The sequence below is a fragment of the Diabrotica undecimpunctata genome, chromosome 9 (genome assembly GCF_040954645.1).
Source record: "Diabrotica undecimpunctata isolate CICGRU chromosome 9, icDiaUnde3, whole genome shotgun sequence".
Classification (NCBI taxonomy): domain Eukaryota; kingdom Metazoa; phylum Arthropoda; class Insecta; order Coleoptera; family Chrysomelidae; genus Diabrotica; species Diabrotica undecimpunctata.
The window spans coordinates 100,893,058-100,906,682 of NC_092811.1; the positions used below are offsets into that span (position 1 = coordinate 100,893,058).

The window sequence follows — 13,625 nt, forward strand, 5'->3', positions numbered from 1 at the left end:
GCCTTACAAGAAACTGGTTCCGAAGTCAAATTTATATGGGTTCCATCTCACATGGGAATACAAGGTAATGAAAAAGCAGACCTCCAAGCAAGGGAAGCTTACAAAAACGATCATGCTACAATAGTGTCAAAGACTATTTCCAGTGATATAAAACAGTTCGTCAAAGAAAAAGTGATCAGTGCGTGGCAAAATGAGTGGAATTTATCGGAATCTAAACTAAAAGAAATTAAATCGACAGTGAGTCCGTGGCGCCTAGTGAACTTAAAAAGAGCTGATCAAGTCAAAATCTCTCGACTTCGATTAGGTCATACCAACATTACACATAAGTACCTAATGAATAAGGAAGACATTCCAGTGTGTGAATACTGTCAAATCAACATTACTGTTAAACACCTCCTAACAGAATGTGGAAAATATACAGTCAACAGACAAAATAACAATATTTCCAACAATTTAAAAACAGTATTAGGTGAACATTTAAACATCAAAGACTTAATTAATTTTCTTAAAGATACATCTTTATATAACTTAATCTAATGTAAAAACTAATGTCGCTAATGACCCAAGTGGTTGAAGCGACTATTTTCTTTGTAAATAAAAAAAAAAGTATTTCCGTACATCTGCAGTTTATTACTATGTACTGAATGTGATAAACTGACCGCATCAAAGGTTAATTTCAAGCATAACTGTAATTGTAAAACTTTACTCTAAACAATCAACATTTAAAGTGGAATGCAGAAGGCATTTTCAGTACATTTTACTATGTTGGCAAAGCAAAGGCAGGTTTGAAATTACTTACCGTAACAAGATTTTTGATCTGGACCTAAATAAAAACCTTCCAAACATGAGCATTTCACAATCCCCTTTGGATTACAGATATGTGCACATCCACCTCTATTCTTTCGGCAACGGCTGAACTTCTTTTCAAAATTCTGTTTGGCAGCTGTCGTGAACTTGGATTCTAGAATTATAAAAAATTATTAAGTCATCCGAAAAACACTGGATACGTTAAACATGCTGTCAATTTGTATATTTTATTATTATTGGTGCATATATTACATATATAAATGAGACACATATTCTTCTTCGTCTTGATGTGCCTATCCGTTACGAATATTGGCGATCATCATGGCAATATTTATCTTATCTACAGTAGCGCGGAAAAGCTGCACATATGTTGTATTAAACCAGATTCTGAGGTGCTTTAACCAAGATGTTCTTCTTCTTCCTGGACCTCGTTTTCCAAATATTTTTTTTGCAGGATGGCTTGAAGGAGAGCATATTTGGATTCATTTCGCATAATATGTCCAAAGAATTGTAACTTTCGAGATTTGATGGTGGTCAGTACCTCTCGGTTCTTATTCATTCTTCCGAGGTCCTCATCATTTGTGACTCAGTCAGTTAATGGGATCTTAAGTATTCTTCGATATAGCCACATCTCAAATGCTTCCAGTTTTCTGCACATATTTTCGTTCAAGGTCCACGATTCAACACCATAAAAAAGGACAGAGAATACGTAGCATCGCAGCATTCTTACTTTTGTATCAAAAGAGAGGTTGTGACTCTTAAAGAAGGTCCCCATCCGATTGAAGGTGGATCAAGCTTTTCCGATGCGTGCTGTAATCTCCTGGTTGTTGGTCCATTCTTAATTTATTATGGTGCCGAGGTAGTTGTAGTGCGTCACTCTTTCTACAGGGGTTGGTGGACGTAGAGTTGACCTTCTGTTATCCTTTTCTTGCTAATTATCATAAGTTTTGTCTTCTTAACCTTTATATTGAGTCCATATTGTTGACTGCAATACGTGATTTTGTTCATAAGAACTAGTAGGTCTTCTAAGTTGTCCGCAAATACTATGGTGTTATCTGCATATCTGATGTTGTTTAGCCGGTAACCATTTATGATGAGACACATATGAATGTGTATATCATCTAAAGTATGTATTAGGGGTACGCCCACTCTAAACCAAGGAATTAAGGGGAAAAATAAAAATCATTTAAGAAACTAAATGAATCCAAGAGAAAAATTTTAAAATAAATAATTTTAATAATATTTACTCACTTCTTTACACAAGACATCCACCTAAACATTGCCGTCAAAGATTAAAATATCCACTCCTAAAAAACGTTTAACGAGATATGATTTTTGACCTAGAGCAGCTGACTCATTCTTATCTTATTCAACGAACTATAACTCCCTGGACTACTAATTCTCCCACTATTGACATAAGTCTCACGGCCTATCCAAAGAGTACCACAAATTCTATAATGATTAACAAGCTATATCAAGAACGGATATCAAAATACACTGGCTATAACAAGATTTTTACTGATGCATCAAGAACTGAAAATGAACATACAGCGGCCTTTATACAAGGAAATACTGAATATGCAATTCGTATCCCTCAATTCTGCAGCATTTTACGGGAGAAGCAATCGCCATTTTAATGCTATCCTGCAAGAAATACGATTGGCACTTTACCACCTACAAAACAGACATGCAAAAGTTAAATTTCTTTGCGTACCGTCGCACACAAGTATTGCAGGAAATGAAAAAGTTGATAAATTGGCAAAGAAAGCTGTTACTTAATCCACCTTGGATTCAAAACATACCATCATGTAACTTAGAACTTACGTTATTTGATAAAAACTCCACTAATCCTGATCTAATTATTTCCCATTTTAGAAAAATCATTAGTCGTTATAAAAATCATACCCAGATATACACTGATGGTTCAAAATCATCCGAAGGTGTGGGAGCGTCTGTAGTAACTCCAGAGAAGGTTCTTAAATTCAAACTACCTAATGTTAGTACTATCTATACAGCTGAAATGTATGCTCTCTATCGCGCCATAGAACTAATCAATCTGACAACAAACTCCAAATATATTGAGCAGAGCAGTGGCTATACCGTTCTGAAGAGACTTAAGGAGGTCGAAATACGTATCAACGGTTGTTGCTGCACTGTATCAAAGCAAAAATCTAATACCGTCATTCTGTCCAAATATATTATTTTAACAGACTCACTTAGTGCCATACAAAGCATCCGACAACTGTATCCAAAAAACCCGCTTTTAAAAAAAATTAAAACAGTCCTTCTTCAGGCTTATATCAATCATAATGAGATAAATTTCATCTGGATCCCATCCCATATAGGAATAAAAGGCAACGAAACTGCTGACTATAGTGCGAAAGACGCGATAGTGAGTGACGTTTCCGAGATCGTAAACACATCAGTATCAACGGATATAAAAGCTTATATAAAAAAATCAATCTTAAGTGCGTGGAAAAATAAATGGAATGTGTCGAATTCAAAATTAAAACAAGTGAAACCCAGCATAGAGGCATGGAATGTGTTACCTAAGTCAAGAAGCCAAGAAATAATAGTAACGCGCCTCAGACTCGGACATACTAGGTTAACACATGATTACTTAATTAAAAAGTGCGAACCGCCGCGATGTGAAACGTGTAATACGACACTAACAATAATGCACCTACTATGTGAATGTCCCCTCTACAATCAACAACGAAGCAATAACAAGATACCAGGAACACTTATAGAAGCTCTAGGTGCAGACTGTAACTTTAACAATACTCTGAATTTCTTGAAAGACATTAATAAGTAGCACAATATTTAATAAACCAAATTGTATTGAAGTAATTGTACCTAATGTAATCCACTAATTTTTCGCTAATGGCCATTTGGTCGATGCGATTTTCTAAATAAAAAAAAAAAAGCTGTTACTGACTAGCAAACTAAAATAATGACAACAATTCCATTCAGTAATATCCAGCTCAATATTAAACAGCATTGTGTAAAAAATTGGCAACAAATGAGGAATTCTACTACGGGTAAACTTAAAAAAAACTAGGACTGGCACTAAACTGCAATTTCCAGAAAATATAAGGCAACAGGTGATTGATTATAAACCGATTAAAAATTGGACATACAGCATTAACTGATCAGCATCTCATAACAAAAGAGCTACCTCCTGAATGTTCCTACTGTAAATGTCCAATAACTGTTCAGCATATATTGTTTGAATGCCCTCTTCATTCCTACGAAAGAGCCATGAACAACATACCAGAAGAAGCAAATAAACTTAAAGATATTTTAAACTGTAATGTATCAAATACAATCAAATTACTTATAGTCCAAGATCCCAGAGCGATCAGACATAACTTATTTTCACACAGATGAAACCTTAGAGCCTGAGTAGCGTCTCGTGTGCTTTGAATACCTGCGCATTTATGAAACTTGCTGAGTGACACCTGGGCAGGTACCAGGTGAGAAAGGTAACTAAAAATAAGAGCTATTTAACTTAAATTCACATAACTGATTTTTATACATATTTTGTAGAATATTATTTTGAAAATACTGTAATAAGTGTCAGACACTTGTCATGGACCAGAACTTTTGTCAGACGCTTTAAAGCATCACTAAAATTAAATGAACTTTACTTACTTTTACATGTCTGATTTTTAAATATGTTATTAATGGAACTATAATAAAGTTACGTTTAATTAGTCAGACAAATTAAAATGACCAAACATCCCTCAAACACAAAAATTAGTTAACCAGAAGTATGAGCGCGAGAGTGCTGTGCGCATGAGCCTCAGAGTAAAAAATTCAAATACATTAAGAATACTTACTGTTTTCGATCCGATTAAATATTTTTGCATCTCTATTTAAAAATCAGACATGTAAAAGTAAGTAAAGTTCATTTAATTTTAGTGGAGCTTTAAAGCGTCTGACAAAAGTTCTGGTCCATGACAAGTGTCTGACACTTATTACAGTATTTTTAAAATAATATTCTGCAAAATATGTATAAAAATCAGTTATGTAAATTTAATTTAAATAGCTCTTATTTTTAGTTATCTTTCTCGCCTGGTACCTGCCCAGGTGTCACTCAGCAAGTTTCATAAATACGCAGGTATTCAAAGCACACGAGACTGTACTCAGACTCTAAGGTTTCATCTGTGTGAAAATAAGGTATGTCTGATCGCTCTGGGATCTTACTCTATTAAGGACATACGTTTATTACATAAAATTTGTTACATACTTTATTATTTATAATTTAATTTGTAATTAGTATATTTTGTTACTGTTTTTTTTTTATTTAAACACAAAACCACATCAACCGCGCAGTGTTATTAGTGGATATAACAAATACATGAAATATTACATTAAATAAAATTGAATAACCTGATGTCTTTTAAATAGCTTAACACTGTCGAAATTTTTTTGGTGAGAACTGTCTTGAGATCATCATCTGTGAATCCGTGGGATCTTCTTTTTTCCTTGAATTGAGGACAATCAAGCAGGATGTGTTTCACAATCAGTGGGTTAGAGCAGCTGGAGCAGATAGGTAGTGGTTCTTTTGTTATTAGGTATTTGTGTGTTAAGGCAGTATGGCCAATTCTTAAACGATAAGTAATGACTTGGTTTCTTCCGTTTAAAGGAGTCTTTAGGACATCAGTTATTTTTGGGCAAATTACATTTAATTTAGTACCTAATTTTTCCCAATAATTTTTCCAAGTATTAATACAGTGGATTTTAGCCAGGTTTTTTAGATCGGTGTACGGATATGTCTTCAATTTTGCAGGACGTTTTGAGTTCATTCGACTTTTGTTAGCCAGTTGGTTTGCTTTTTCATTTGCGTAAATACCTGTATGTGAAGGTACCCAAATAAAAGCCGCTTCCTTTCCTAATGATCGAAATTTTTCTAGTTCGTTTTTTATACTCTGTATAATAGGGTTGTTGGTATATATTTGTTTCAGTTCCAGTAATGCATTTAATGAGTCTGTTACGATAATGAACTTTATCGTTCTACTCTTTTCGAAGAAGATTAGGGCTTCCAAAATAGCTGTAGCCACACCTGTTAGTATACTGTAGTTGGTTGGTATCGATATGCTATAAGAATTTTCTTTACAGTAGTAGGCAGTAGCGTGACCATTTGGAGTTGTAGAGGCATCAGTAAAGATTTGCAAATAATTAGGATAGCGGTCTAGAATTTCCATGAATAGAGATTTAATTATTGTGGAATTTGTAGTTGATTTGGGATACTTGGTAAGTGTTACGTCAATAGTTAATGGGTGGCTTGTCCATGGGGGATACTTTGCATTTATATTTAGCGTTACATTGAGATGATTCATATCGAAAGTTGTGAGCTTTATTCTTTCTATGAGGGGTGTAGAGTTTTTGGTCTTATTGTTAGGAGGAAGTCCAGGGTTGCAGATGTGGAAAAATACAGGATGCTGTTTCTGGGATGCTATCTTTGCAATGTAGTTCAAGGATAGTTGCTGTCGTCTTATATGTAAGGGAGGTTCTCCAGTTAGAACTTGCATACTACTAACCGGACTAGTTTTAAAAGCTCCCAGTGCTAAACTCAAAGCTGTAGATTGAATACTGTTTAGTTTTTTTAGAGTGGTTTTACATGCAGCATCGTAACATATGCAACCATAGTCGATTTTAGTTCTAATGAGCGATTTATAAAGCCTAATTAATATTTTATGATCAGCACCCCAAATTTTGTTGGATAATATTTTGAATATATTTAATCTCTTTTGACAGGAAAGCTGTAGTTTATCTATGTGCAAATTCCAATTTAAAGTTCTCTCAAAAGTTAGACCTAGACAGTTTATTTCTTTTGACTGTTTTGTTACTGTAAAATCTGTAAAATGCGCTAATAACCTTTAATAGTTGATGCGGCAATTCTAAATAAAGAAAAATTATAATATGTTCATTCGTAAGTTGTTAAAATCTCAATATTTATAATTTTATATCCAAAATAAAACTACATTTTAAATTCAAATTTAAAAAGAAAATTGTATACCTACTTACCATTATTTGATGTAACTAAATCAGTTATATTAGCTAGGGGGTCAAAAAACGTACTCTGCGAGGCCAAAACCAATTTCTCGGTTTTTTGTTTATGCTTAAATTCGTCAAAATTGTCCTCTGGATTCTTGTTTAGTTTCTCGATAAGTTTATTAAGAGTATCGTTTGAATCAGTCTTTGTGGAGATAATAATCCCTTTAGTCGTAGTTACTTCTGCCAATCGTGATGGTACTTTTTGTTTCCTACGTCGTTTTCTGAATTTTCTTCTTCGTAAGACCGGTCTTCTATTAAGAGTATTCGATTCGGATGCATTACGATTGTTCTGTCGGTTTAAATTGTTTCCTGAAAGTGTAGAAAGTTTATTAGTTTACTATATTGAATCACTTATACACTCACAGGCACCAAAAACAGAGCGTTTTAAGTAATTTTTGATAAAAATTTAACTTTTGAACAAAGAACTGTTTCAGTAGATAACAATTTGAAAATTAAGGAAAAAAACGTAAGTAAAAGTAACAAAATACGTGAAAACTTAAATCATGTGTCCGGAGAAACTGATTTTAATAATGAATGTTTCCTCCACGTGCTCGAATTATCTCCTGAATTCTCCTTGGTATGCCTAAAATCAAATGAGAAATGTCCTATGTCCTGTTGAGGAATAGGTTTCCATTCCTCTAAAAGGGCTTCTTGTAACAAATTTAAGGTTAAGGGAGCAGGAGCACTACTTCGTATCCTTCTCCCAAGCATGTTTCAAACGTGTTCGATTGGGTTTGCGTCTGGACTCGATGCTGGCCAATCCATTACAGGAATGTTTATGTCATTTAAAAACTGTTGAGCGATTCTCGCACTGTGAGGCTTGACATTATTATGCATACCAAAAAAACCAGCATAAGACACAACCAAATCTTGGAGAATTTTATCAATGTACCTGGCAGCTGTTATGGAGCCTCTCGGAACGATATACAATTGTGTACGTGCTTCTAGAGAAATTCCAGCCCACACCATAATTGAGCCCCTTTGATAGCCTACTCTATAACTGAAGGTACAACTGCAAAACGCTCATGTGGTCTTCGCCATACTCTCTCACGGCAATCCGGAGACCGCAAGGTAAACCTGGACTCATCGGTAAATACAACGTGCCTTCAATTATTTACAGTAAAATGAGCATGGTTTCTGGCAAACCGAAGCCGTGCAAATCAATGGCGCCTGAGAAGTTGTAGGACTGTTGCGGGTCTGCGACTGCTTAAATTTGCTTTTCCAAACCTTCGTCTAAGTGTTCGTTCGCTTACGTTAGTGTTCCGGACGTACTGAACTTGATTTCGAATTTGTACAACCGTGGCACGACGATCTCGTAGACTTTGTAAGAGGATGAAGCGATCATCACAGGTACTAGTTTTTCATTGGGGAACGGTGCCAGGTCGTCTAGTGTAAACTTGATGTAAGAGCTACGATGATGTGTAAGAAACGTGTAAAAATATGGTGCACAGTACTATTGGATATTTGATACTTTTGAGCAACATATCGCTCACTTCTGCCGTCTTGAAGCAACGCAACAATAATAGCTGCTGTTTCGGTATTTACAACCATAATTCTTGAGATTAAATTAACGTAATTAAACTTCAAATTGTGTTTGACACTTGATTTGACCTGTCGGTTTACTCACATCAACAAGAACAAAAGAATACCAATAGAATACCAACAGCTACCTTTGCACTTTTAGAAGTGATAAGAATAGAGTATTCTTTATTTCTGATTTTTTATGCATTTTTTTTTCGGATCAGGACTTTGCACTTTTAGAAGTGATAAGAATAGAGTATTCTTTATTTCTGATTTTTTATACATTTTTTTTTCGGATCAGGACTTAAGTTCTATTAGAAATTACTTAAAATAGTTTGTTTCGTTTGTGTTTACGTTATTATAATAATAAAAGTTTAAAGAGAATTAAAATTTTAAGTTTTTATTTTAAAAATGCAAGTGCTCCGTTTTTCGTGCCGGTGAGTGTATAAGCATTATATTCTATATAGAAAAAGATATAGCATGAGGTCCCAGGAGAAGTCAATCTACAGTTTCGAATACTTTAAAAAGGTATCCCGAGACAAGAAATTTTGTACAAAGACCTGGCCAAGGACTCCCAAGGTGCACAACCGCAATTGATGACCGTTTTTTGGTTCTTAATTCTACACGAAATCGCTCATCGACATCGATGCACCTCATAAATGAGCCAATGGATGTTAGACAAGTTAATGTGAGTTTAAAAACAGTTAGACGAAGATTAAAAGAAGCAAACATAAAGCCTACATGCCCTGGCAAAGTTTTACGTCTTCTTCAAAATCATAAAGTTCGTTGTTTAGAATTTGCAATAACACATATTCGGTAGAATATCGACAACTCACAAATTTTCATTTCATTGATGAGACCAGAATCCTATTAATAAGAAAGCTGGATGATCAAAACCACTACAGAAGAGTTGGAGAACGATTCGCCACCTGCATTCTCGCCCACACAGTTAGTTTTGGAGGTGGTGGCATACTGCTTCAGGGAGGTATTAGTTGAGAGGGACGCACCGCACTTGTGGAAGGTTTAGACGAATTACTGTGACTCTTACGTTCAAACCATTCTGCAAGATCATGTTTTGCCATACGTTGGTTACATTAGATATGTCAGATTCATGTTAATGCACGATAATGCTCGACTACATGCCGCTGCCATAGTGAGTAATTATCTTGCGGAGGTCAAAATTCGAACATTGGATTGGCATCATTTAGCCTGGATTTAAATCAAATAGAGCACATATGGAATCAGCTAAAACGCTACATACGACAAAGAAATCCCGTTCCAAATACGATAGAGCAACTTCAGCTTGCTGCACAGGATGAATGGAATGCTATTCCCCAAGGATATATCCAAACTTTTTTTCCAAGCCGGCCGAGAAGAATGCAAGCATTAATAAGAGCTAAAGGGGAACACTCGTTACTAATCAGGTACTTGTTTCAGTTAAAAAGACTTGTTTAAGCAATTTAAATTAGCATTTAAGTTTAGAGTAAAATAACTTTATTCACCTAACATTAAGCATGATTGTTTTCGTAGATTTCTCCACATAAACACTTAAAATTGTTCAATAAACATTGTTAAAATAAACTCTTTTTCACAATAAACGACTTAATTGATCAGAATTTAATTTCAAAAAGAAAATTAAAAAATTCCAAAATATTCAATATTTTTGCCCACGAGTGTATAATTTTTCAATGATCCTGAAGTCACAGCAATTACTTTTGCAGAATGCAGAAGATCTGACTATGTTGTTCTGAGGAGACTTATGAAGGTCGAAATACGTATAAGAGGATGGCAGAGGTCCTGTACTAAAATTAAATCTCAAAAGTCTTTCTGCTTCATCCATACACATTAAAAATTGTGCACCAACTTTTAGATAATGACCCCGACCGAAGACTAAAATTCTGTGAAAATATGTCCAATCAAATTAACCAATAGCCAGATTATATAAAAACAATTTGTTTTGGAGACAAGAGTATACTTTTTCTCTTAATGGAAATGTTAAAACACGCAATGTGAGGTATTGGAGTCACACAAATCCTCACGTTTTTTTTGTTAAAAACATACCTACTCAATTTCCAGAAAAAGAAAATGTTTGGGCAGGTATTTTGGGAAACCACATAGTTGTGCTTGTTTTTCTCAATGCTAACTTAACCAGTGAAGTGTATCTGGAGATGTTACAAAACGCAGTTGAGCCGTTAATTCTTGAAAATATGGTAGATAATCCAGGCGAATTCGGCAACTTGGAAATAACGTTTTAACAAGATGATGCTCCTGTATATTATTATGGTGCGGTAAGACGTTACCTAGGTGAGGAATATAGTGGTAGATGGATTTGACAAGGAGGTTGATAGAATGGCCAACTCGCTCACTGGACCTCACACCATTAGATTTTTTTCTGTGGGGCACTTGAAATCTAAGGTTTACGCTACAGCACCCGACAGTATAGATATTTTGAAACAACAAGTTTTTGAAGAACGTATGGCAATTTTCCCCGATACATTTGAACGAGTACGACAAACTAGTTTCCAAGGATATGATGAAATTATACCGTATTTGCCTCACTACCACCCACTTTTCATGGAAAGACCAGATTTATGAACAGGTAGATGGAGTAGCAATGGGAAGCCCACTAAGCCCGGTCGTAGCCAACCTTTTCATGGAGCATCTAGAGAAGAGGGTAATGGAATCAGCATACAAGCCAAGGGTATGGTTTAGATACGTCGATGACACTTTTGTGATATGGGGTCACGGAGTAGAAAAACTTAACGATTTCCTGTCTTATATAAACACTTATATAAATCCAAATATTCAATATTCGATGGAAACTGAGAAAGATCAACAACTAGCGTTCCTAGATGTATTAGTAAATCGAAAAGAAGATTACTTACGACATAAAGTGTATCGAAAACCTACACACACAGGAAGATACTTAAACATGAACTCAAATCATCATTTAGGCCAAAAACAAGGTATCATCAAAACTTTGGCGGAGAGGGCGAAGAGAATTTGTGAACCACAGCATCTGCAAAATGAACTTCTTCATATTGAAAAAGCGCTCACCTCTAATGGTTATACCAGAAGAGAAATACATAAAGCGATTAACAACGTTTCTAGAAGAAAGGACGAAGTAACAGCATGTATAGGCAAAGCGTTCTTGCCCTATATATCAGGGGTAACAGACAGAATTGGGCGAATACTTAAGTAAAGACCATTTTCAAGCCTACAAAGAAAATTAAGGACTGTTTAAGATCGGTGAAGAAAAAACGCGACCCATTAGCAACCGCCGGTATATACCGAATACCTTGCACATGTGGAATGGTATATGTGGAAACCACGAAAAGACACACGAACACAAGGATAAACGAACATAAAAGCCATTGTCGTTTAGGACATATCGACAAATCTGCCGTTGCCAAACACGCTTTGGGAAGCGGAGAACATTGGATACTCTTTAAAGAAACGCAGATGCTGGATAAAACATCACAGCACTACCCATGGTTATATCGGGAAGCGGTGGAAATATATAAGCATCCAAATAATTTTAATCGGATAGAAGAAGGACTAAAAATTAACAAAACATGGATACCAATATTAAAAATCCACAAACACCCTTCCCGCAAAACACGAAAAAAGAAAAGCTACGAACGACGACACGCCCCCTCATGCCGAAACCAGTGCAGGGGAGCCGAGTAGAAAATATAAATACTGCCTCCGTAGTAAAACGCCGTGTCAGTTTCAGCTTACAAGTGAAGCAGTAACATCTCTAGAAGATGCCAACCCCTAGTGTTGGTTAAATATCAACGTTGCATGCTTTATCAACGATGTATATATTTTTTAATTGTACATAATTATTTTTACCGTTACCTATCCTTCTCCTTCTTGCTCTTCTTTTTAAGGGCCGCGTACTTCCAGCTCGCTTCCTACCAATTCGCCTATTACCTTTTCGAAGTGATTTTGTAATGTTTATATGTTTAAGAGTATTTTGAATTAGTTCATTACTAATTATTTCGTTGTCTGCTGTCCTGGCAATGCGTTCTAAGCTCTTTTTGGGCAAGGATTCTATAGCGGTCGAGTCAAAAGCTAGAGTGAACTCTAAAAAAAAACATTTAATAAATAGTTTTAATTACTTAATATATAGAAATTTTTTAATAAGGTTATCATATTTTTTTTTCTATTTAAATTTATATATCTTTCTATGTACTTTCCATAAATATGTCGATATGTGCCCTCAACGTTAATATTTGTCAAAATTTGTTTTTTACTGGGATGGGTTGAATATTGTGATATGTGGATACAAGGTATGTCTGATTATAAAAGATATCTGCGCAGATGTCTCAGTGTTTACTATAATTTTCCACTTGTGAAACCAATCTTCGAGCCAATTAAGGCGGTTCTTGAGTTTTTCTGACGCATATGTTGGTTACTAAGCGGTAAAGGGTCTATAACGCGCAAAACCTGGGTGGCTTTTAGAGCATATGAATGCATTGCTTGAAGCACAGATAGTTCCTAAGGCTTGGAGGACATCAAGATTGGTACTGCTTTCCAAAACTGGGGAGAAATATGGCTCCATATGCCTCCTCCCATGCATCGGAAAGTTGCACGAGAAGATGCTGCGATGACGGATCGACGACACGATTGAGAGATCTGGAGGCCTATCCTCGAGACAATTCGGATTCTGCAAAGGGAAGAGCACAGTTGATGCAATTTTAAGTGTAATCGAGGCATTGCACAACATTGGAGATGAACATCGCTAGGCAGCTCTGCTGCTCTTCGATGTTAGAAATGCATTCAACACTCTGCAGTGGAAAGAGGTGTTGCAGGCATTGAAAGAGAGGGAGTGTCCTAACTATCTGATGAATGTGATGACGGAATATCTTTCTGACAGAAAGATCATGGTTTAGAAGGGCACGCTCGTTGACGTAAGGACTGGAGTCCCACAGGGATTGATCTTGGGTCCGACGCTTAGAACCTGGCATATGACAGGGTCATGAACTGCGGATATGGAGAAGGTATAACCCCCTTTGCTTTTGCAGATGATCTCGCTGTGCTGATAGTAGCGTGGGACAAGTCGGATTTCTGATTTCGGCTAAACATATGGGCAACGTCGTGAAAGACTGGATGACAGATCATGGACTAGAACTGTCAGCAGAGAAGACCAAAGCCATTATTTTAAAGGGTAAATGGAAACGACAAGGGATGGCACTCCAATGTGCAGGTGTACAACTAACATCAAAGAA

At 35.9% G+C, this 13,625-nt stretch overlaps 1 protein-coding gene across 2 annotated transcripts in view; it reads right to left on the reverse strand.

Moving 5' to 3' along the window:
• LOC140450325 (uncharacterized) overlaps positions 1-13,625 on the reverse strand; it is a 76,499-nt gene that overhangs the window by 12,298 nt on the left and 50,576 nt on the right. Inside the window, exons 2-4 of one of the 2 annotated variants that reach the window (XM_072543902.1) lie at positions 12,247-12,480; positions 6,841-7,179; positions 800-961 (exon numbers count right to left, since the gene is read on the reverse strand). In XM_072543902.1, the coding sequence (XP_072400003.1) occupies positions 800-961; positions 6,841-7,179; positions 12,247-12,480 (735 nt within the window). The remainder of the gene's footprint in view (positions 1-799; positions 962-6,840; positions 7,180-12,246; positions 12,481-13,625) is intronic. The other variant, XM_072543903.1, reaches the window with a different exon arrangement.